We start from the raw sequence: 24,919 nt of genomic DNA on the forward strand, positions 1-24,919 counted from the left end.
CCATGATGCCTGGGTATGCTTAACCTCTTTTTACATCCTAACTTTGTGTGCTTCGTTGCTTCGTGTGCATTTCTCTTTCCATGTGTATCTTTATGGCATGTTATGCATTTATTAGGCTCCATAAATATGACTGGTAAATCGTACGGGGTTAAAATTCACTACTATTCTCACAGCATTATTTCCTAATCTTTAAAATATGTCAGTGGAAGAGCTCAAGGGTGACCTTTGACATCATAAATTGGAGAGCAGGTTGACATGGGAATGACCTCAAGAAAATCAGACCGTAGAATCACACACACAGAAGAGCCTGACAGGGATAAACCTCTCCCCTGGGCTCCCGGAGCAGGACAGAGAGGCTGAGCCTGGCTTCTACAAACTTCTCCCGCTAAGCACTGGGAGAGAGGAGACCTGTTTAGTTAAGTAAAATGTGTTTAGTGGAGTAAAATGTGTGTGCCGACACGTTCAAGGGTTGCTATAGCAGGTTCAAGCATTTGGGGACATTTCAGGGAGTGATCGCACCCCACACTCCTGCACTGGGATTTTGCCAGTGAACTTCAGTAGAAGCCAGGCTGGAATCTAAACTACGAGCAGGGTTTGGGCTCCAAAAGACCCTTCAGTGGGCTGGAGCGCGGTGTTTTTCGCACAGCCGGTAGCCTCCGTGTCCCGGTAGGTGCGGCACAGTATTGGCAGAGAAGCGTTTCCCGGTACCGCCTAGAGCCGCAACAGTGCGTGCGGTACCGAGGCTGTGAGTAAGCATCCCCTGCAACTGCTGCTCCATCGTGCAGCGGAACGCTTCCAGCTGCTTCCAGCTGACTACGGACTTGGTTCCCCCAAAAAACCTCTGGTTGGCTGGTAGCTCGAACGGCAAAACCCGAACAGGCTCGCCGCGCCAGTACTGAGAGGGGTGGATGCCCAGCACCAGGGTCCCGGACGGCCAGGCACTGAGCAAGGCAGGCAGTATGTGCGGCGGTAGGAGCAGTGTATCGGGGTACACGCACAGCAGTTCCGTGTCCGTGCACCCGGGGCTGGCGGAGCGCGGACCCCGCGCCCGGGACGCGCCCCGCACCCGCTCCGCCGCTCACTTCGCACGGCGCGCGGGACGGGGCGGGGCCAGCGCGGGGGGCGAGGCCTGCCGCCCGCCTCGGCCAATCGGAGAGCAGAACCGCCGCCGAATGTAAATGAGGCGCGGGCCGATTGGGCAGCGCGGGCGGGGGGCGGTGCTGGGGCGGGCGGCGCTGGACGGGGCGGGCGGCGGAGGGCGCGCAGCTGGAATGGGGCGGGCGGGAGCGGGGCGCCCAGTGCAGCTGGCGGGGGGCGCCGGCCGCCCGCCATAAAGTGAATGGCCAGGGTGAATGGGAGGCAGTCGGCCGGCGCCCTCCGCCTCCGCCCTCCCCGTAAGCCCCGGGCTGGCAGCGACGTGCACAGTGGCTGGGGAGCCGGGAGAATTTACTTTCTGACAGCAGCAGAGCAGCCCGGGGCGTGGGGCGGCGGGCAGCTTCGCCCCTCTCGCAGGATTAAGTCCGCTCAGCCGAACCCGCATCTGGAGCCGCTGTAAGTGCCTTTCCGTCCCAGCCTTCCGGGCGAGCGTCTCCCCTTCTTTTTCTCTGAGTCCCTTCGTACTAGCCCGGCCGGCCGTAACCTTTTCGATGCTGGCACAGGGTAAGAGCATCCCCGGCCGGGTGACTCCGTGTGCTCTGCTCGGCAGCACGAGGTCAGCCCCAGTCCCGCGCGAGGCCACCTTTCCATCGTCTCCCGTGGGTCAGGGGGCGGTAACCAGGTGAGATCGGGCGGATGGAGCCGTGCCTTGCCTTCCAGAAGGGGTCCCGGGGCTGTGCGCGGCCGAACTGTCCTCCATCGCTTTCGGGAGCGCTGGCAGCGGGACGCGGCGCGTTCACTGCTCTGCCCTTGTAGGGCCCGGCGACCCCCTACTCGCCGCTGTCGAGGTGCCGCAGCTCCGACCGTCCCCTCGGGGCCGACGCGGGCCCCTTCCCGACAAGTGCTGCTGTAGTCTCTTGCCGTTGCTAAACTTAGTCATTTTCCACTCGGGCGAGGGGAGCAGGGGCTGTTTAAATTAGCCGGGATTCGCTGTAAATAACGGCGTTGCGGGCTGCGGCTCAGCTGTCTGCAGGGTCCGTGGCAGAAAGGCGCAGGGAACAGAGGCGGGGAGATGTCGCCGGGGAAAAGGAAGGCAGCCCGACGGCTTTTGGACAGTTGGATAAATTATATTTATGTAAGGGCTGGCTCCTGTTTACAGCAGAGCCGACCTCCCTGTAGCGCCGGGGAGAAGCGAGCCGGCCCCCGCGGACGGAGCGAATCTGCCCTGGGAGGCCGCTGGCTGCGGCGCGCCGGCGAATGGGGTTCCAGGGACCCCACCGGGAATAACAGACCCGGTCTGGCCGCGGGGAGGGAGCGCTGACCCCATGGCAGCTCTGCCGGGAGCATCGAGCCTCCCCGGCGGAGCGCGGCTGCCCGGCGCTGGGAGGCTGCGGGCAGAGCCGGCTGTCGGGCCTCCGGGCGCTTGCACGGGACTCTCCCGCCTCGCCGGCGCCGGGGGCACGGTGCACAGCAGCGTCCCTCCGTCCCGCTGGGTGCCCGCGAAGCCCGGCCCGAGGTACTGCCCGCTGCCCCGTCTATTCCCCGCTCAACGAGTGCGGCTCCGGGGGAAGAGCCAGCCCGCCAGTGCGGCACCCCCTTGTCCTTCTCCCCGACCTCCTCCTCGGAGCGGGAGTAAGGAACGGGTGCGTCCCGGCTGGCCGCGGCTCCGGCGGGGGCGGGCGGCCGAGGCGGGGGCCGATGCCGGCGCTTCGCCGCAGCTGCTGGAGCGGGCTCAGGGAGGGGGGCGGCGGGCCCGGTGCCGCCGAGCGGGGCACACCTGTCGGCCGTTCACTCGGCGCCCCCGCGGCTGGACAGCTGAGGGGACGAGCGGGGAGGGGGCTGGATTCCCCCCGGCAGCGCCAGGGCCCTGCAGAGGCGCTGACTGGGGTTCCTGCAGCCCCCCCCCCATTCCTCCCCTGGTGAGGGGGTTAGGCAGCTCGGGGCAGCAGTCCCTTGGCCAGAGCTCCCGGGGCTCCGCACCCCTTCCCCGCCCGGCCTGCCGGGTTACCAGCTTCAGAGCTCGGCTCCGCACGGGAGCCGCAGAGGAACACGCTGCTTTAGGACGCCGGTGCCCCGCAGAGCCCGGCCGTGAGGCTCCGGCCGCCGCACCCGTCTGATGCTTCGAGCTGGAAATGCAGAAATAAAAACTAATCCCTCATCTCTTCCCTATTCTCTCACCTGGGAGGGAAGCAGCCTGACGACTTGATGGGCCCACGATCCGTCCACTTTCTAAGTGGAACCCAGTGCTGAAAGCAAAGAGAGGAATTTGGCGTCCCGAGACAAACTTGTGGGTCTTCCACACATGGTCTGTGGCCTGCAAGACAGGATGCTAGGGGTGAAATGGCTCTTTCCCTTGTGCAATTTCGGGAGATGCTAAAAGCAACTGCCCTGGAAGATGTCTTTCGGAGTCTTGTCTCTGTTCCTGTCCAATCCTCCAAAGACAGGGAAAGGACCACCTTTTTGGTGATGGAATCAGTGTCTCTCTGGCTCCTGGCACCACGTCCAAGCCCCACAGCCTGCCGGTGAGCTGAAGGGGATGGGTGTTTGTGCAGGCTTTGATGGTGCCCTGCTGTGAGGGACAAAAGGCTGCCTGCTGGCTCCCGAGGGACTGTCCGATCATGGTAGCTGCTTTCAGTTTTCGCAAATGTCTGAAGAAGAGCAGAGTTTTATTTTTTAAATTATTATTATTGTTATTATTTTTCATTAACAGATATTCACACCATGCCTAGTACGCCTCGTAAAGAACCTCACATGAGATGTCTTTCCCTGCCAGCCTGGAGAGGGGTCTGGGCAAGGGCAGTGTTTTTCCTGCTGTTACTGTTGTTCCTGAGTTTGCTTGACCTACAGCCCAGATTATGCCCATGCAAGACCACCTATACTCCTATCCAGGGCAGTGGTTTAAAAAACCAATATTAATCTTTGTCAGAGAAACTGCTGCAAGCCTCAATTAATATCTATTACATTTCTATAAGGGCTTAATTCAGGCAATTAATAGATCGTCAAACTGTGACTGGATTGCAAAAGTATTGGTTAATGTTCCCTATGGAGAACTGGCAAAAAAAAAAAAAAAAGGTATTTTCTCCCTGTCAGATGCTACCCAAAACCTTGAGATTGAGAGGTGAGGCTGACTTTGGAGACTGCCAAAAAGAAAAAGCCAGAAACCTGATCTAGGAGACCGCTCCAAAAGGAAGATGAGATGACTAGGGGACATGAGGTCTGTCTCGTGACCTGGCACATGTGCCCCGGCCTTGGGGACAGGGGAGGTACCTGGGTCTGGGAACAAAGTCCCAGATGAGGAGAACTGCTGGTTTCAAGCTGTGTGCCCTGCATCAGGAAGGCAGCAGGATGAGACTGTGGGGCCATGGAGGGAGGAGGGTCAGAAACAGGAGGCTGTGGTGTCTCTGATCAAGCTCAGTATTTATCTGGCAGTTTTAAAATGGGAGATTGCTATTTATTTAGGGCCTGATGGCAGAGGGGGCAAAGCTCCCCTTCTTGCTGTGGGCCACTGGGGCTGAGGGCATTAAGCTGTGCCAAGGCTGGGCATTTGCTGTTGGCTGGGGAACAGTGTCTACCAGCTGGTATCAAAGTTCGTGCTGAGGCTGTTGGAAAAACCCTCTATTGTCAACACCCAGCTGAAATAGGCTGGGGTTTCGGACGGCTGGAGAAGGAATATTTCTGAGGCCAGTCCGCCACACTTCCCTTCCTCCTCTTTGTGTGCTGCTCCCCCTCACCAGCACCCCTGCCCTCCTCCCGCCTCACCTCTGAATATTAATGCCTCTGGCAGATTGGATAATAATGTGACTGGGAATTGAATGAAGCTGGTTATTAGCTCTGGGCTTCCTTGGGGCATTTAAGGGAGACCACAGGCTGATCCTGGAAGCTTGGCAGCACAAGGGACCGGGGCCAGACTCGGAAAAGAGGGGGGGTCACTTCTGTGGGAAAGGATTTGCTTGAATCCTCATCTCCCTCTGACCCCAGAGGAGGACAGGTATGGCAACCTAGCCAGAGCAATTCCTGCGGGATGGTTAGCAATAGATCTGTCGGGTTTTGGGAAAAAAATAAAATTAAATATTATAAGTTTATTTTCAAAGAAAAGAAAGACTTAGGAAATCTAGCTGGGCAGAAGCTAAGAGACATTTCTGTTATTAGGCTTTCAAAAAAGGTGAGGAATGAGCAATGACAGTTTCCTTCCCATCAGTGTCAGAGTATTACCAAGCAAATTCAGGAAGAGAGCCAATCTCCTACCCCTGAACAGGAAATTTCCCACTGATTTGCAGGTTGTAGGTTCATCTTTAAAACGTTAATTTCTGAAGAGCTGAAGCTTATGATCTCTCTCCTCAGGAGCCTCCTAGCTCTTCTATACATAGACCTCTGGATACTTTAGCACGAAGGGAAATACCCTGTTGAGCAGAGGAGAAATTGAGCTCTGGCAGAATTACCTGATTTTGTCAGAAATACAGCCTCTGTCCTTTGACCCTTAATCTGATGCTCTTTACTATCTCCTAAACCACAACTCCACCAGAAAATAAACATTTACACCCTTTAGAATAGTGCAAAAGAGGAGGGAAACCAGAGCTGGATTTGTAGAAACTGATATTAATTTTGTCCCTTTGATTTTTCAACTATTCAAAGTGTTCTGAGATGCATTAATGGGGCTGTAGTAACTGGGGATCTTAGCAGATCCCCAGCTTGGGGGAGCTGGGTCCTGTGTGCACTGAGTTAATTTAAAAATCACCATCAGAGCTACTGTGATTGAGATTCTGTTTGTAAAGCCCTATCAAACAAGTTCACAATCCTGAATCTGAGAGCCTAAGAAATACTTCTGTTGGGAGGACATAGCACATATGCCACTCTGAATCACGTAGCACTGATCCTATAGGCTGTTCTTTTCAAATAAATACATTAAATTGCTGTTGGGGAGCTTCAATGGTGTGGCACAGGCTGGACGGCTTAGCACCTGCCGAGCTCTCTGCAAAAACTGAAAAAGTACAAACATGGAATAAAACAAATGACCAGAGGTTTGGAGATAGTTCCACCTCTCTCCTCATTCTCTTTCCATTCCTTCTTCCCCTCAACGTTATTTAAAACAGAAGCAGCCTTCCCACCACCCCTTGCCTTTTCTCCCCTTTGCAATGCTGCCATTTATATGAGTCTAATTTTCTTTTTAAAAAGCTGATTATAAATGACCATTGTGAAACATGAGGATTTAATGGTAAATCAAGTTGACCTGTCTGCATGTGGACATTTTTATTTACTCCTTTTTTTGAAAAGCAAATAAACATAGAATCCCTCCCACATAAAGCAGCTTCCCACTTAGATTTGAACACAGTTTAAAAGAAATCTCTTTTGTTTTAGCCATTTTTATTTCCTGTTTGTTTCTGAGCTTAGACTTGACAATGAAAACCACATGAAATTCCCTTTTTGTTCCATCAGTTTTATTTTTGGTGCCACAATATTCTAACTTCCAGTTCTAGGAGTTGGATTTGGGTTTTGGGTTTTTTTGTTTGTTTTTTTTTTATTTTATTGCATTTATTTCAAGGTTGTTTTTTTTTAAAAAAGTAAAAATTTTCTTCCCAAATAAATAAGACTTTTTAGAGGACGGGATGTATTAGGATAATTTTTTTAAATTAGATTGTTACAGTAAATTAATCAAGCTATAAAGGTCGGCCTCTGTATGGATCCATACCTAAGCAGAGAGAAAGACCAAGGAGATGAAAAATATGGGCTTTCTTGCCCCATTTAAAGGGTTTCACAGCTTACTTTGTGTTGGGTGGGTTTTAATAACAGTGCCCCAGTGGCTGAGCTCGGCTATGCCCGAGTCGCAGGCCAGGCTGGGAGGCTGGGAAGCCGTGCCCCGGCCCTGGAGCTGCAGCAGAGGTTGCTCAGGGTGCCAGGGTCTGGGCGGGCAGAGGCATTTTTGGCTGTACAGCTCCGTCCCCGGAGCAGGCTGGCCCGTGGACGGGACGTGGTGTGACCCAGGCAGCAGCGTTGTGACATGGCTCACTTCCTTCTGCCCCATCCCTTTTCTCTCCGAGCCGCTTTGATGGGATCGCCCGAGGGCCAGGCTGGCTGAGTAATGAGGGCTCTGCAGCTTCCTCTCCTACCCACCCAAACTGCCTACCTCCCAGGGCTCCGCATGGGATGCGGCCTCGAGCAGATGGAAAAACTGAGGATTTGGCGGGGGAGGGGGTGGGGGGGAGGTGGAGTAGGGGTGGAGGGAAAAAAAAATAACAAAAAAAGAGGCAGACTTTGTACACAGTCCTTAGGCAGTACACTCCAACGTTTCAGGATTCCCGAAGTCAAACCTCTTGGTTTTGCTTTTGCAATGTGTGTTGTGCCATTGATTTAGGGACGTGAGACATTTTGTCACGGCGGCGAGTGGTGCCTCTGGGCGAGAGGCTCCGGGAGAAGAGCTGCTAGCCCTGTCTGCTTGCCCAGCCGTCCTTCCTCCTCCTCCTCCTCCTCCCCCCGATCCGCTCAGCGTCGGCGGCCGCTGCACGGCAGGACAGCGGGGATCCGCGGGCCCGATCCTGCCGGCACAGGCCGCGTGCGAAGCGCTGCGGGATCGGCCCCGCAGTGTTTGCTGATTGCCTCCCTCGGCCCCTTCAAACACTGTCTGGGTAAACAGGCTGACCTTCAGGGCATGTTGCAAGGTCCATAAAGATTGAGTGTAGAGAGCGAGCAAGCTCCAGCATCCCTCCCGGAGCCACCCTCCTCCTGCCCCAGCCCGACCAGCTGCAGTATCGCAAGGAAGAGGGGAGGGATACTGCGAGCTGAGATCATCCACTTGTTTTATTCACGGCAGTCCTCATTCTGCAAGGATATTCCTGCCAGAGAGCTTTTAAAAAAAATTAAATACAAATTACTTGGTGGAGGAGAAAAAAGACAAATCGTCAGGAAACTTTACAGCCAAGCACAGCAGACATCGGCTCTCTCCAGCACTGCGGGTTTGCACTGAGACAACACATCCCTTGGAGCGAGCCAGCAGTTTCTGGGCTCTTGTTTCCTTAACCAGCAGAGCTGCTCATTGGCCATGGTGGTTGGTGGGGCCATCACAGAGCTCCTGGCAGTTACCCCTTTTCCCCTTTTCCCTTTGCAGCTCTGCAACCCACTGAGCTCTGACTGACAGGTTGCTTTAAAATAACTGTCTAGTACCACCTCTCCTCCCAAAAAAGCTGCTTTCTAGCTGCTGGTTTTGCTGACTTCTGTCATAGAATAAATGTTTATGATCAAGTTGAAGTTCTCCAGAAAGGATTTCAGAAGTGGTGATGGGTGGCGGGCACTAGCAGCTCTACAGTGCACAGAGGTCAGACAGACATAGAGGTGTGACATGCTGGTGGCAGGGCATCCATCCCAACCTTCAACCCCCTCTGTTATCCACTTGATGAGGAACTTTCTTGAGCATGTTTACTAACTGTGAGAATCATTGACATCTTCGATAACATCTGATTCATCCACTGCCCTCCATCTGCATACAAATCTCCTAACAGCAGCTGGAGTCACTGAGCTATCTGGGCCTCCCCAAAATGAGCCAACTTTACAGCCACAGAGATAGAGAAATGACCCTGCCCAGCTTCTGCAAGCACAGCCCCCATAGGAATCAAGCCAGTTTCCTTTGACTGCCAGAATAATTAGTCAAATTTATACAATCGCCCAACTAAATACAGCAACACATACCGATCTGCTGATGCTGGGCCCTGGTGGCCTTTGCCGCTGCATGAGCAGCGCGTGTTCGGCTGAGCTGCAGACAGGCTGCCTGCACCTCTCATTCCTGCCTGGGATCCTGCCTTGTTAATGTCTCATCTTGCTCCTTGCTCTGCAAGAGTGGATCACGATCCCTTGTACACTGTGGCTGTGCAGGTATTTCTCTCATGCAGATGCAGGCAGATCCCTCAGTAGTGGCACAAGTTGCTTTGGAGCCAGCCTGATGGGGCTGCAGGAGTGGGCAAAAGCAGGTAGGGATGAACAGAATCAGTATGTTCCGGCCACCAGTGCTGGCACTCCACTTTAGCAGATTCTTTATTTCAGTTGCAAGATTTTCCCAGGCAGAATTCCTTACCGAAATCAGTCTTTTTTTTCTCCCTCCCCTAAAACAAAGGGATTAATTTCCATAAAGGACTTTTCTTCTCCCATAACTGCAGACTGTGCTCTCACTGCTAGCACTCCTGCATGGTGGATCCACACCATACCAGCAGCTTTGTGTGACTGAAAGTTGTTTGAGCAAAACTGAGTTTTTGCTGATTTATTTTTTAACAGATACCTAACAAACAAAGTAAGCCATAACAAAGTGTAGCCTTATTAATTACAACTGCACAGTCTGTCAGAATGAAAATCCCAGTCCTGGCTGACAGATCCAAGGTGCCAAACACCTCACTGGGGCATAGCATCCAAAGGACACTGGAGACGCAGCTGGACACAGTGAGACCTGAAGCACAATTCTTACAAGAATGCAAGAACTATGAATGTTTAGTTTAGGGAAAAAAACAACTTTGCAGAAAGTCTGGCAGGGCTTTTCTTTTGTGCTAAGATTAGCAATTTGTTTCCAAATTTTTTGTACCATTTCAGAAACTATCCAGGTATGCTAAAGCCCAAAGATACTATTGCAAAGAACTCGCTTTAAGCCAAGCCTAAGCACATTACCCTGCCTCTGCAGAACCCAATGCTTCAGCTTGGCAGGGTCTGCACCAGTCTGGGGGACGGCAGATACACCTGTTGTGGGGAACGACACACTGTGTATGCGGCACGGTGACATCAGGGCGCTTCCACAGCACTGGAGCACAGTGCAGCCCATCAAATAAGCGAACAGGACACATTCCATTGTGGGCTTTTTTTGCTGTGGACATGGGTATGGAGCTGTCAATCCTTGGGACATTTCCATTGTGATAATCCTCCGGAATACAGGCAGTTTATTAACCCTCTGCTGCCCAGACAAGAGGTTTCAGCTATCATCCTCCTCTGCAGCTGGAGGTTCACGTCAAAGTGAGGGAAGCAAGTGCCTGATCCCATCTTGCAGGCTGCCTCCAGCCCCCAGGAAATGTATTAGGCAGTGTCCAGCAAGGTTGGGCATTTTCCTAGCACCTCTTATCTGAGGATCTGAAAGCACTTAAAAGAATTTTGCTTCATTACCTCCATCAGCTCAGATATGCTCATTTACGTGATTTCTGAGATGCAGGATACAATCCCAGAACAGTCAAATAGTTTTACCTACGTCATAAGGCAAATCAGTGGCAGCACCTTACCTCCTCACCCCCTTCCCACCTCACATTATTGGGAGCTTCTACTTAGAGCCATGCAGAAGAAGAGAAATAACCTGGACCCCCTCAACAGAGAGCTGCCAGCACTCAAGTCCTTGCTGCCAGCTGTGGCCAGGAAGCCTGGCAGCAAGAGCCTGGGCTACTGCAGTTCCGTGGCACCATGCACGGCTCTCAGTGCTCTGCAGCCCAATCCATGTGTGGGGCAGTGCCAGACAACTTGCTCTGACAACAAAGCCTCAGGGAGCTTTGGCAATTCCTACTGACGAAAGGAATAAAAGCCCTAAATCATGTTCCAGGCTTCAAAGCAGCACACACCGTTACGAAGCCACCCTCAGGAGCTCAGGGGTTAGTGCCCAGCTGTAGGGACTAAATCAAGAAATAAAGTTTATTATAACCTGTGACTCAGCCCTTGCTGGAGGTCGATGATCCACTTCTGAGTGTGCACCCGAAACCACTGCTCAGGCAGCCTGAGGCCGTGCACAGCCTGATGTTTTTGGAGGCAGGCAGCTTGCTCTCCTGTCCCATAATGGCCCTGCGCTCTGGGTCACCAGTTGGCTGCTGCTGTTTATCTTCCAGTGATTAATGGTTGCTCTTGGTTCCTGCTGCAATTCCATTAAGATTAGAGATTTAAAGCTACACTGAGATGTTTAGCGGTGGGTGACCTTGGTCTCCCCATAGTTATATTTCTACAGTCTCAAGGAAACAAATATTAACTCATTTTGCACCCCAGCCTTCTTGCTTTCTAGCAGTGGGGAAAGAACCCCTCACAGGCAGCACTCGTGTTGGCCAGCAAAGAGAATCTGACTCTTGGTTGCTGCACGATTCATGTGCTGTGCTGATGTGGCACTTGTAATTCCAGCCCATAGGCATTCTGACGGCACCATTGCCTGAACAAACACATATATCCAGAGAACAAAATGCTTTTCTGCGAGGGAACGGGCATACTTTTAATGACTTCCTCTTTGACAAGGAGCAGAGGGAGAGGCAGGGGCTGTTCCACCTTACCTCAGCCCTTCACAGGGATCAAGGTACTGAGACAGATAATTTTCCTGAAAATGTATATTTAAACAGGGTCCCAAATGTTTATCACTCTTAAAAGTAAGCCAGCACTCAGGGAACATGAGCATGGGAGGAGTGAAGCAATCAGCAGTAGTTTGACTTCTTCGATTGATGGAGCAGGAAGAGACAGCTCTGACCCTAAGAATCTAGTGTAACATCATACCTTCACCTCAGGGGATGCAAGAATGAAAGGACACTTCCCCCCAAATGATTGCAGAGCACCTTTCAGCCTGAGGGGTAACCCTGAACTCTGTGGAGATCAGCAATTCCAAGCAGAAGATTCAGCTACCCTGGCCCTGGCTGGAGGTCGGCAACTCACAGATCCACAGGGCTGTGCTGATCTGCTCGAGAGAGGCCAGCTTAGGGCTTCCCTTCTGTCCTTGGGTCAGCAGTGGTCATTGTGCTGCTATCTTGGGACCTGAAACATCAGGCCTTTGCTGAAGCCCCCCTGCGTGCCCCTGGGAAGACAAATAACATTAAAACAATGCGGGACGGCTTTTCACTTCCAGATCAACCTGCCAAAGCAGGTCCAGCAGGAAGCCTGCTCCCCAATGGCAGTGCAGAGTCTAGCAGCACACACTAGTCAGTCACTAGGCAGCTCTCAACGGGCAAGACCCACATCACAAAAGCTACCCCTGTAATTAGCCTTACTTTGCTTGAAGTCAGCCTTTATGTTTCCTTTCCAACCCTTCAAAGAAAAAAAAAAACAAAAAACCAAGTAAAAGCCTCTTTGCTCCCAGGTGACGGAGCAGTGTGTTACTGAAAACCAAGAGATGGGTCACAGAAACCCTTGTTTCTCTTTTCAGGTCAACAAGGTTGCTCTCCTCATGAAGGAGTATCCTCCTTCTACTGCCTAAATGGCCCTGGCTTGGGCAGTTGGGAACTGGCACAGAAATAGAAAGGGGGTGCATTTGGAAAAAGACCTAGGGCCAAGACTGCCCTTCTCCTGCCCTTCACCATGCCCATGGAGCAGGGATGGCAATTCCCTGTCTGGCTGGAGGGTCTTGCACAGGTGTCCACAGCATGTTCACATGGCCACCAAGGAGAGGACACACATGGGCAGTGACTGGAAGAAGAGATGTGTTTGTTACAGGTTTGGAAACCTTTATCAATAACATACTTTGATGGAAGGAGCTACAGGTGCTGAAGCAGACTGGGAGCCATGGCTATGTTTACAACTAGTCATGAGCGAGAAGCCTCTGAGCAGGCCTGGGTGCACGTTGCTAGTACAGGAGCTGTCCCTAAAGAAACAGTTCTTTTGTTAGAAGAACTTGAGGTGAAGAGTCAGATGAAGATGGTAAATTTGATTTTATCTAATAATATTTTTGAGGTGCCAATTACATTGATTCCTTGAGACCAGGTAAACAACTTAGTAGAAATGCCATGAAGGTTTAGCATTGACTTTCTTAATAGCTCTGCCTGCAGAAGATCTAGCCAATATTAATGAAAGCTCCTTTTCTTAGATCTAAAAGGGCTGTATAATCTAGAAGAATACCCTACAGCCTTTTGCATCAGTAGCATGGGGTTGCCTTTGGGTACAGAGCTCACATGCTGTCATCATTGCAGACTTTTCCTGCTTTTATAATCATGCTGAGCAGATCCCTCTCTCCCCTTGCTTTTGTTTCTCCATGACTTGCTCAGAGCAAAATGAGAAGGCATTCCTTGATGCCACCATATATGGCACATACAATAGGTTATGCAATTACATATATACATACAGCATCTCCTCTCTGAAATCCTCCTGCATTTAAAGTCAGTTCACAAAGCAAACTTGTGCTCAGTCACAGGTCCCACTTTAAACTTGAATACTGGCCACACTTCATAAGCAGTTTTAAACTGAGTCCCCACTGTATCTCTGAGGCAGGCCAAGCATGTTATGTTGTGTCCAGCAGCTTGGGTGAACTTTGCGAGCACTGCATTGGTGGAGCCCAGGATGGGGCATAACTTTTCAATACCAGGACTAGGTTCTCCTCAGCCTTGTACCTTGTGTTGTTATTTATGCCTATGGAACCTTGTCCATCTATGTAAGATACTCCCCCCTGGTTTTCCTATTTTCGCTCTAGTTTGTACTGATGAAAACAATGCAAGATGTGCAAAAAGAGCAAACAGGACCCTGCACAGGAGGACACTGTCCTTGAGTTACAGCAAAGCAAGGATCTGAATTCCTCCTTAAATCGTCCAGTACAGAGTCAAGCTCTAGAAGAGAGGAAATTGTGCTTGACAGATGCAATCATATGCAAATGGCTGTAGAAGAGGGGAAATTATCATCTACAAACATTGGGCAGAAATTCCATCTGCTGCAGACTCAAGAAGGGCTCTTAATAAATTCTGAGACAGCAAAGTGACACACATCTTAATCAAGACTTAATCCATGGAATTAATTCACTGCGCGTTTCTGCATAATTCTGAGAGTAATGCTAAAAGCCATGGCAATATCAGCAGCAGATGGACTCCCCTACTCCATGCAAAGGTATTAAAGAAAACACAGCCCCTGTCACATCACTTCATATATGTACACATGGCAGAATGCAACAGGGCTGTGCCTGGCTGCTGCCAGGAGCTTAACACAGCCAGCAGACATCAAAGGTCAGGCTTGCCACAAAGTGGAAATGGAAACCAGTCTCATGGCAAAGCCAGAGTCCTGCCACTTCTCTCCCACAGGAGAGGAGAAGCCCAGAGCTGAGGTCTGGGAAACCAGAACCAGGTCCTTGTTCATTAGGTGCTGCTTCCAGAGAGCACTGCCTGAGATCAGTGTTGAGACTGCCCCACCAGTACCTGGGAAAGGCAGTGGATGAAGGTCAAGCGTAGTGAAGAGCAAGGAAAACTGCAGGGGTTTTGTGAGTGACATCTGCTGCAGAAGCCAGCCAGATAACCATTAGAAATTACTCCTTTTCCTCTCATCACAGCCTGGATAGCATACTACATGTGTGGGGATCAGCCCTGATGAGGGCCTGGAAGCAGCCTTGTGCAAATTGTCTAAAGGAGGCTTTAGACAGCTCTGAAAATACATTCTTAGTCACTGTCATCCACCTCCAAATGAGGTGCAACAGCTATGTGATTAATCTCTTGTTTACATGTCTAAAAACTAACACAGTCCAGACTGTCTTCAACATGTTCCCTCCCTGAAACGCATGGATTTGGGGGGCTGGGCAATCCTTCACCACCCAGGATCCAGCCTTCACAATTGATCTCCACGTAAAGTTTGAAAATCCTAAGCACCTGGTGCAAACTTTCCTAAACCCAGGGGTCCCAGATCCTGGCTCAGTGTCTCAGCTGCTGTGTCTTAGAGGAAAAGGATCCCTAGTTGGGAAGGTGAGGTATCAGCTGGGAGTGGCCAAAGTTTCAGAAGCTGCTGTGGTCCCTTCAAAGCGATCCAGCCTTCATAAACTGTGCACCAATGGCAGTGAAACATCCCACATTTTGGTGGGTTATAATCCAAAATTCAGATTAGAGGCTAACACAGGGCCAGATCATTTTTCCAAGGGGATGTAGCTAGGCTTGGAAGACTTACTGCCTCATGCCTGCCTCTTCATGACTATCCAATGTGGTCCAGAACAAAGTGGTGCTCTCAGCTGAGCTCTTTCAGGCAATACAGGTGGAGGGTGCAGGGTCCATAAGGAAGTGAATGATGAAGAGAATTGATCTTGGGACAGAGAGGTGTGGAAAGACGTGGCAGAAGATTCACAGTGGTTCCTGCAGTCATGGGGAGCAGCACTGACAGCTTTCCAGCTGGGATGTTTCAGCCAGGGAGCATGGCTCACCAGCACAGGCCAGTCGCCTGAGGGGACGTGGGGATCATCCAGTCAGGATGATCTAAGGCTGGAAGCAAACTCCTGCTGCAGCCAGGACCACTCGTTCCCAGGCACCTAAGTGTGTGAAATGTGATTCCCATGTTAATTCCAGAGGTCCTTGTGTACCCCAAAGGAGTCCACTTGCACTGCCTGAGTCTCTGCTTGTAGCCGTGGCTGTGCAGGCAGATGTGCCTTCCTGTCAGTGTCAGGCACAGGAATGCTTTTCTTTTGAGATGTGTGCATGTCTGCTCTCTGAACAGCTTTGCTTAGGTTTGGCCAGCTTGTGGAGAAACAAAGGAGAAAGAGTAGGGAAGCTGGGCAGGGAGCATGGGAGAGGTGGGATGACTGGGGAAGGTGCTAACAGCCCTTGGCTGGCCCAGAACCACTTCCTCAGATCTCCATTACACAGCATGCTCCCGGCGTTGCTATTTCAGTCTGAATGTCACCTATAAATTGGAGGCTCTTTCTCTGAAGGCTGCAAATAGAAGTGTCACTAGATGATCTTTGATTTATAGGGAAGCTCAGCTGAAAGCCCAGTATGTCCATTTTCCAGCCAAGAAACTCAGAGGTGTCCAAGGATCACTCAGGGATCCTTTCTTTTTCTTACATCTTTCCTCAAGGCAAGTCCCTGCTGGAGGTGGTGAGGAGAGGTCACACACACACATACACACACACACACTGATATCTCTGATCACCCTGTGACTACTGTTTTCCAGATTCCTCCTTCTCCACCACCCATCCCTGCCCCATGGATTTCAACCTGCTGGCAGACGCGGAGGCTCGCAGCCCAGCCTTGTCTCTCTCAGACTCTGGAACTCCTCAACACGAGCACAGCTGCAAAGGGCAGGACCACAGTGGTGAGTGCAAAGCTCAAGATACAAGAAAAACCCTGACCCGTCCTTGTGGATGGATCTGGATGGCCAGTGGCTTGCAGGAGCTTGCTGCAGTGCTCCCAGAGGGAAAGTTTCCCATTGTACTGGGAGCCAGCAAAATGCCACAGCAGCATGGCTGTGCCAACAAGTGGGAGAAGGGCATACGGGTCCATATTGCAGTGACAGCTATTGGGAGGGTAAGAAACTCATCCCAGTGGTGGCGTCATCTGGCCCTGGCTGCAGGAAGCCACTGCTCACAAGGGTACAGTCCATGGCAGGCCCGAGCCAGGCAAGTCAGGGCACAGCCCAACCAAGATTTTATTGTATTTGCCTAAACAGGATCCCCAGAGCAGGAGAGTTCTCCCCACAACATAGGAAGTATCCAAGGCACAGAAGGCTACACCTAATTTTAAACTGCTCTTTTATTTTTTTTACTTCTGTTTAAATTGTTTGGGTTTAAATTTTCCATGGTAAAGGTAAATCTTAGGCTGAACTTTCCAGGTTCAGGTATTAAGATGAAAGGGAAGCATTGTCTTGCTCCTGCTTTAACTGAAAAGGTCTCCTCACCTGTGCCTTGGTGCACTGCTCTGCTGTTCTCCCACAGAGGTGCCTCTGACCATTCCCAAAAGCTGAACAAACCCCAAGCTTGCTGAATTTGTTATCAGGTTCTGAATAAGAAACATCACCATTCACACCTGTTCAGAAATCAGCTACCAAATGCTATGGTTTCCTCTGGATTTTACATCTGTCTGGTTACCACTCCAACCTTGTTAATTTGGATGTGTCAGGACAATGCAAAGCTGCTTCTGTCAGTGCCAGCATGAAGGAGTGAGGGCCTGAGCAGCCTGCTGCTCTCCGTGTAAAGCCTCCAGGCTCACCCACATGCAAAAGCTAATAAGGATAATGATGCAGATTAAAATTCCCCAGAGAAAGTATTATGAAGGGAGTTACACTGGGATAACTAGTCAGAGAATCCACCCAACAAATTCCCCACGTGTACCTTAGTTGAGCACATCCCCAAGCTCAGTGGCTCCTCGTCAGCTGTTTTGGATGCATGGCAGTATCTCCATTCAAGTGGCCTTCCCTACTGAGCCCACCCTGGCATGCTGTAGAAGTGCCAGTTCAGGCACTGACTTTTCTTTCCATTAGGCATGAGCAGCTAATTCCAGCTATGGCCACAGTCATTTCACTGAGTGGGCGAATGTGTTCAAGATATATTCCACAACCTATTTTGGGGTGACAATAAACATTGGATGCCTGGCTACATCACTCCCCACTGTCTTAAGCAGTCTAGAACTAAAATGGTTCTGGGAGGTGACTGTCAGCATTACCTGTGTGCAGATGCTGGCAGCTTGTGCCTTTCCACCCAAGGCTGATGGCCTCTGCATCATGCAGAATAGAGCTGGCTACCAAGGGCTGCCTGGGACAGGGGCAGGGCTCTACTTCCAGCACTTCTTGACTCCCCTCAAGAGATCAGCCTCCCTACTTCTCCTTGGCCCTACTTCATTCATCTACACATGTAGGAGATCGTGAGGAAGTGAACAACAACCTTGCTTGTCTGGGCTCAGCACTCAGGGATGTCAAGTGTCCTCTGATTGTATGGCATGGTTTGTGACACCCCCTTCTGTTAGGTTTCATCAGGCAGCACGGGTCAGGAGAGAGCAAGGGTGAGGAGTGAGGCAGTGCCCCACATCTCCCCATATTGTGCTCCTCAGCATGGATTCAAGGCACCCAGTCCTTCCTGTGGGCTCCTTTCTTTCCCTGCATTGCCATGGTTTGGTTCCCCACTACAATCAGTCAAAACTCTGCACCTTTTACAGAGCACACTTATTCCCTGCTTACAGAAGCAGAAAAGAGATGTCACACAGAAAGAAACACAGGTAGCAGGTATGAAAACAAAGAGGACACAAAGACCAAGAGAGATTTTTCAAGGCTCAAAGTTGGGATTCCCACTTCTCCTTAGACTTAAGATTTATGGAAAGTAGGTATACCAGAGGGTGTTGAGAAGAGAAATACCAAACACTGTGATCTCTTTCACCCAGATGTAGCCCATAAACCAGTGGTACCTTCATTCCATTTTCTTTCCCTCTTGGTATAGTTTCTTCCTGACTGAAGAAGGGCAGTCCTGGACAGTTCCCAATTAGGGCACAGCAGCCCCTTTGGAAATGAGTGTTTGTCAGGGACTTTGGTGAGAACACATTGCCTGTATGCATCAGGCTCCTAATTAACCCAGGCTCAGCAGATGAACAAATAAACAAGATGTTGTCTGTTCATCTGTATTGAGCCATTCCTAATAACTAGCTCAGATGGGTAGCATCACTCCACATTTAATCTCTTTTGGAGATGGATAGTGCAGGAATCTCCCGCATCCAATACTGGTTTAGAGCACTGAGCTAGAGCAATCAGAATAATCTCCTTGGCAAGAACCTCTATAAAACTCCACATTAAGAGCATGCTTCCAAGAGTTCTGCTGAATATGGGATCCACAAACAAAGGTGCTCATGAAAATGAGAAGAGTACCACAAGACCACAATCAAGCTCTTTCATTCCACTTTTCAATCCCTGTGGCTTTGTTTCAAGAGTGATGGGAAAGTTCTTGTACAGGTACACCCTGGATGGAAACACAAACTGGTCCTGATGCTGAGAACAGGACATAGCACCTTCCTGCTCAGAAGAACCAACTTATACCCAGCTGCTGAGAGCAATGGCCATCTCACTGTCCTGGCATTCACATTCCTGCTGGTGGATAGCATCAGACGTGCTACAGAAGCAGAGGTGGCTGGTGGGAAGCAAACCACTGACCACACCCAGGGTTTCCTCCCTGGAGAGTGAGCACCTCTCCTGCAAATGCTCTCTGCAACTCCAGCATTGATCTCTTTGAAGAAAGGCAAGTACAAGGAGGGTTTTCCAGGAACAGCAGGAAAATATTTCTGAATTAACAGGCTGTTAGAACAGGGTAGTGACAACAGGTTCTTGAGACAGGAACATCTTCCAGGTCTGGGGCCCACTAAAGCACCTGCTGTTGGCACAGCACTGCTGTGCAGCAGTCTCTGGGGGGGCTCAGATGCTTTTAGGCCTCTCGCATGCCCCATAAAAGCTAAATGGAAAAGACAGAGCCTATTATTCCAGAGCATACCCATTTGACTTGTGGAATCCCTTTTTTCACTGACTCAACTGTATTCCAGGCTGCTGTCTCCTTGCCTCCTTACTCACTAAGGGGCTGTAACAGATTTTTCTGGACTTTGAAGCCTTTCAAACTAGCTTCCACTCAAAGAACTGCAACCAAACAAAAATTCAAATTTTAGCAGAGTGATGCCAGGATTTTTTTAAAGGTTCTTCTTCCAAGGGGAACAGTTTGGGAACTATTTGCAAAAATTTCTATTTAGTTTAGATGACTAATTCCCATTGCAAAAGAACACCTTCTTTTCCTGCTGAAGACCTGATTTTCATTTGGAAATGTTTCACCTAGCTTCTAGATCAGAGGAAAGAGTTGAACATCAGAAAATATTTATTTTCACTGGAATAATTTTCCTCTATGGTGACTTGTCTTGATTCCCAGCAGAATTAAAGACAAGCTATAGCTTTCTTCCATCATAAAAGAAAGTGTCACATTTGAGCAGTTGAGCACTCTATGGAGGACAACTAAACAGGAGATATTTGTATTTGCATTCTGCCCCTGTTTACATTTTGCCTGCTTTATTTGCACAGACCCCGAAAAGGGTTGTGGCACAGGAAAGCAGCTGGCTGCCCACCTCCATCCACAGCAGCCAAAAGCTCAGCATGCAGACATGGACTTGATGCCCAGAAGGAGGCTAAGCTGTACATTTCAGTGAGATATCAGTGTGAACACTGGAGAGTTTGGAGATATTCATTTAGTGGGCAGTGAAACCAAAGACACTGCCTCTAAGAGAGGGGTCTGTGAATCAGGAGGAGGGCAGGGGCAGAAAGATACAGAGATGCTGGAGTGCTTCATGGTGAGGTCTAGAGAGGGCCTTCAAAACATATGCACATAAGTATGAATGAAAAGGAGCAAGAAGGGGAGTGAAAATTTGTGCTCCTCAGGTTTTATTAATTTAAGAACCTCAGTTTGCTATCAATTTGCAGTTTGCCTTTTCCCATCACTTGTCCACAGAAACACTACTGGATCTTTTGTTGTGTCATAAGTGTCAATTTTTGTTCAGTTTTTCTAAAGGACACGTTAGGCAGAGTTTTAAGCAGAGTAAGAACTTTCTGATCTGGATAAGCTCTACCACTACCCCCCATGTGAACTGTGATAAATGAAACCCAAATATTGGAAGTTTGAAAAATCTAAATCCAGTCACTTGGAAGCTAACATCCTCTGGCAGCTAAACAAAGGCAAGCTGTGCTGCATGAAGGGGGCATTGGTTTTGGTGCTGGTTGGGTGTCTGCTTGCGAGGACAAGGGAGGGAGATGGGACCACTCCTGGTGGCTGCAGTGGAAGGGGATCTCACTGGCTGCCCCAAGGATAGGCTCCCAAGTGCATCCAAATCTTCAAGTTAACTCAGGGGGTATCTCCCATCCTTCTGTTTCTGGCACAGACACTGAGAAGTCCCAGCAAAACCAGACAGACGACTCCAACCCTGAAGACGGCTCGCTCAAAAAGAAGCAGAGGAGGCAGAGGACGCACTTCACCAGCCAGCAGCTCCAAGAGCTGGAAGCCACTTTCCAGAGAAACCGCTATCCAGACATGAGCACCAGGGAGGAGATTGCAGTCTGGACCAACTTGACAGAGGCACGAGTCCGGGTAAGACTGCAGCCCTTCCACCTTCCTGGGCCTGAGCTTGTGGGGAAGAAGCCTGCTGTGTTACATGACCAAGCTGTCCCCAAACCAGGGGAGGAATTAGGAGGACTAGAAAATTTCCTTGTCTTGGAAACACGTCACCAGAGTCTGCATTTCAGATTTGACACACCCTGCCATACACATACCCCATGCTGGTGGTGCCTTACCCATCCAGGGCCACCTTGCAATTGTACAGGTAGATAGAAAGCCCAGGCTCAGCCCCACAGAGCCCCACCAGCTGGCTGCCTCGACCCAGCAGACCCCTTCCTTGCAGTATCATCACTCCCCAGCCTTACCCTTGCTGGAGGGCACTCATTTGGGTTCCCAAACCAGTGTGCAGTCACAGGCATGGTGTGGCAGGGCTCCAGCTGGAGTGAGAGCTTCTCTCTGCTACTAGAAATATGAGTTAGCAGCACCATGAATAGCCTTCCAGCAGTTTCCATGCTCTAGGAAGTTATATTGTGTGAACCTCTCTAACACTAACAGATTTTCCTGTTAGAAGACAGACTTACAACACTCCACTCCAAGCCAGTCCTGAGGTAAAGTCAAAAGAAGAGAAGTTCTTTCCTTTGTTTAGCAGCTTTCCAGCCACATCACCCAAATACTTTGCTCCCAAGTCACCCAACCCTGACTTCTCCTGGCTGTGGTCACTTGGAAGTACAGCAAATATTTTCCTCTCTTTTTCCTGTATAAAGGGCATCTGTTTGTTGAGTGAGGTGGGTTATTCTGTGTGTTGTGAAATGGCAGTGGTTTGGGGTTTTGTTTTTTTGGCTGAGAACCTGTTGATGATTCCTGCTGGGAGATGACCCTGAAGCCCAAACATCTTGCTCTTTCCTGACGATCAGCCTCCCATCTCCGTGGGAGCATTGCCAGCCCTTCAACAGCTCTTGTCTTGCTGGGCAAGGAAACCAGAGCAAGGCCCCTTGTGAGGTCAGCCAGAGCAATTTCCATGCCCTACCTCTCTCTTTCTTGCAGGTCTGGTTTAAAAACCGCAGAGCTAAGTGGAGGAAACGAGAGAGGAACCAACAGGCTGAATTGTGCAAGAACAGCTTTGGAGCCCAGTTCAATGGACTGATGCAGCCTTACGATGACATGTATTCCAGCTATTCCTACAACAACTGGGCCACCAAGGGGCTTGCCAGCAGTCCACTCTCAGCCAAGAGCTTTCCATTCTTCAACTCCATGAACGTCAGTCCCCTCTCCTCCCAGCCCATGTTCTCCCCACCCAGCTCCATCACCTCAATGACCATGCCTTCATCCATGGTCCCTGCTGCGGTGACCGGGGTACCAGCCCCTAGCCTCAACAACCTAGGAAACATCAATAATCTGAACAGCCCGAGCCTCAACTCTGCTGTCTCATCCAGTGCCTGTCCTTACGCCTCAACAGCCAGCCCCTACATGTACAGGGACACGTGCAACTCCAGCCTGGCCAGCCTGCGGCTGAAGGCCAAGCAGCACGCCAACTTCACCTACCCAGCGGTGCAGACAGCAGCTTCCAACCTGAGCCCTTGCCAGTACGCCGTGGACAGGCCCGTATGAAGGGCTGCCCTCTGCCAACCAGGGACTTGACCTTAGCCTGACAAAAGGAGACCTTTAGCCCTACAACAGCGTACGTCCTGCAGAGAATGAGAGTGAACATAAGTGCATAAGAGAGAGACAGGGAGAGAAAGAGAAAAGAACGAGCAGGCAGACGAACCTTTATGAAGATTTGTCTATTGTATGGTGAATTTTGACTGTCTTTCCCCTTCAAAATCCTTTCCCTTCTTGCCCACCAAACCTTCTCCTCCATGGTAAAATAAACCAAAAGAGCCTACTGGAAGCCCCATGGGGAAATAGGAGCCCCAGCATGCAGGGCACCTGACCCATGGGCAGCACAACCAAGTATGTTTCAATTTGTCCCTCCAAGCCCCACAGGGGTGAGCCCCCCAAATTCCTGGGACAGCACAGGCAGCCTCACACCACCCCTGCAGGAAATAGCCAGAGAGAGGACAGCTTGAGGGGGGTTGCCAGTTGGTGCTTGGCTGAACCATATTCTCTGCACATGTGCAGGATTTCAATAAAAGATATCTTGCCCATTTATTTATCATACAGCCAGTAAGGAAGCCTTGTCTCAGTCAACTAGCATCTCTTTATAATGCATATATACACATGGCCCTTCAGACATGAAACCTTTAGGAGCTGGGGGTTGTAAGAATATGAAATATGTGTGTATATATATATATCTATCGTATATACATACAAATACATATAGAGACATTAAAATATGCTTTCTTGTTTTGTATGTGAAATAACCTACAAAGTAGACCTTAAAACTAAAAACCCAGTAAAGGAAGCACATCCACCAAGGCAGTGTCCTGGCTGTCATGCTTTACTGCTTCAGTCATTTTGGTCAGACACACTGCTGCCAGCATACATCCCAAACATCCCCACCTGCAACAATCAGCTCCTCCTTGCACATTTCTTCCCTTCCCCAAATCCCATTTCCAAAAAAGATAATAAAAGTTGGCACAAACCCTTTAAACTTCTGCTTGTGTGTTTATTGAAAGCACAAACCTGGATCTGAAGATTCTGAAATCAAGTGCCAGCAGCTCAGGTAAGGGTGAGCATCCTTACGAGCACCAGCATGAGACAGTCCAAGTAGGAACAGGGGCTGAAGTTTGGAAGAGTAGTTCATGTTCCTCACTTACAAATTAAACACCTGGCTCTACAGAACAACAAAAGTCCACACATACAGTAGGAAGAGGAAAATAAGCCCCCTCCCTGTTTTCTGTCCATGTGCACCCAGTGCAGCAGGAAGGTTGAGCCTCTTGGCTCAGGCTTCCCCACTGTGCTTGGTGGGGTCAGTGCCTTTGGGCTCCCACAGCCAGGGCACAGGAATCCCCCCAGGCACTCTGGCTCTGAGCCTTGGTCTCCAGGGAGACACTAGATACAGCAACTTGCCCTGCTCAATTTCTGTTGGGAAAGCTGTAAAACAGAGGTGGCCCTCTCAAGCTACACAGGCCCTTGGAAAATGCAGAGGAAGGCAGCAGATCCCTCCAAGGGCCCAAGGAAGCTCCACATTCAGCAGGGGAGCAGGACATCTTTACCCAGTGCAATCACCTTCCCCTTCAACAAGCACAAGCTCTGAGGGGAAAACACAACTCCAATACTTTACTTTACTCTTTAGACAGAAAAAAACAGCCTAAAATATCCTCAGTCTTTGCCAAACCCTCTTCCACAGAGAGCAGTTGCTTCTGAAGGTATTCATGAGCAGATGCTGAAAGCAGTCAAAGGTGTCAGCCCACCCTCATTGTAACAAATTATTATTTGCTCTGAGCTAATCCAAAATCTAGGAGCCAAGCTATCCTGCACTGAAGCAGCTACCAGTGGAAGGGCTCAAAGATAAACACACAAAACATAAACACAGTGCATCTCAGACCATATGTTTCATTCTAACCTGGATCCTACCTTGCTGCTGGGCACCAGTGCTGTTGAAGTAGATTCAGTAGTTAATAACCATTCTGTGCTGGAGCTGCCATCCAGCAGCCTTTCCACCAAACACACACCTCATCTTGGTGCTCCTGTGCTTAACTCTCTTCTCTGACATGACTCTTCCATCTACTGTAAGAAAGAAGGGCCTGGGCTTCTCTCTAATATCCCCTCCTCCACTGAGCCCAATTCATAGCGGAGTCCACCCTGGTTCTCCCTGGTAACCCAAGACAGGTAGTGCCACAATCCTCTCCTACTGCTTTGATTAAGAGCTGATCTCTTTGATCTCTTTAAACACTTGGTCTTTCCCCTCCTTTTCCACACACACTGCCCCTCCACCCTGTGCTTGGTGGCTCTCTATGCTACTCTGATGCTTGTGAAGGTCCTCTACTTGTCACACAGAGAAGATGATGTTCAGCTGGGGGATGCAATACAAGACTTGGCTCCTGACTGTTGCAAGATTCAGTGGATGAAAGACATGTCCAACTATGTCAAGCAGAAGGCCAACTCCAGCACATGGTTCTCATTATCTCCCCTGGGAGCCAGTGGGAAAAAGTCCCACTTTAGTCCTAGTTTAGG

The 24,919-nt window shown here is 50.2% G+C and overlaps 1 protein-coding gene across 1 annotated transcript; it reads left to right on the plus strand.

The window, feature by feature from the left end:
- Nucleotides 1–1,294: 1,294 nt before the first annotated feature.
- Nucleotides 1,295–23,393, plus strand: PITX3 (paired like homeodomain 3). The gene is made up of 4 exons (XM_033066524.1): nt 1,295–1,551; nt 15,916–16,056; nt 20,631–20,836; nt 21,848–23,393. Exons 2-4 carry the CDS (start codon nt 15,948–15,950, stop codon nt 22,409–22,411), a joined length of 879 nt encoding a protein of 292 aa, XP_032922415.1. The 5' UTR covers nt 1,295–1,551; nt 15,916–15,947; the 3' UTR covers nt 22,412–23,393.
- Nucleotides 23,394–24,919: the final 1,526 nt, after the last annotated feature.

This window comes from Catharus ustulatus, chromosome 8, assembly GCF_009819885.2.
Source record: "Catharus ustulatus isolate bCatUst1 chromosome 8, bCatUst1.pri.v2, whole genome shotgun sequence".
In the NCBI taxonomy this organism is placed as follows: domain Eukaryota; kingdom Metazoa; phylum Chordata; class Aves; order Passeriformes; family Turdidae; genus Catharus; species Catharus ustulatus.

Coding starts and splice junctions, on each gene's coding strand:
- PITX3 (XM_033066524.1), top strand. CDS start 15,948: ATGGATTTCAACCTGCTGGCAGACGCGGAGGCTCGCAGCCCAGCCTTG. Junction 16,057..20,630: donor CAAAGGGCAGGACCACAGTG/GTGAGTGCAAAG, acceptor TTTCTGGCACAG/ACACTGAGAAGTCCCAGCAA. Junction 20,837..21,847: donor TGACAGAGGCACGAGTCCGG/GTAAGACTGCAG, acceptor TCTTTCTTGCAG/GTCTGGTTTAAAAACCGCAG.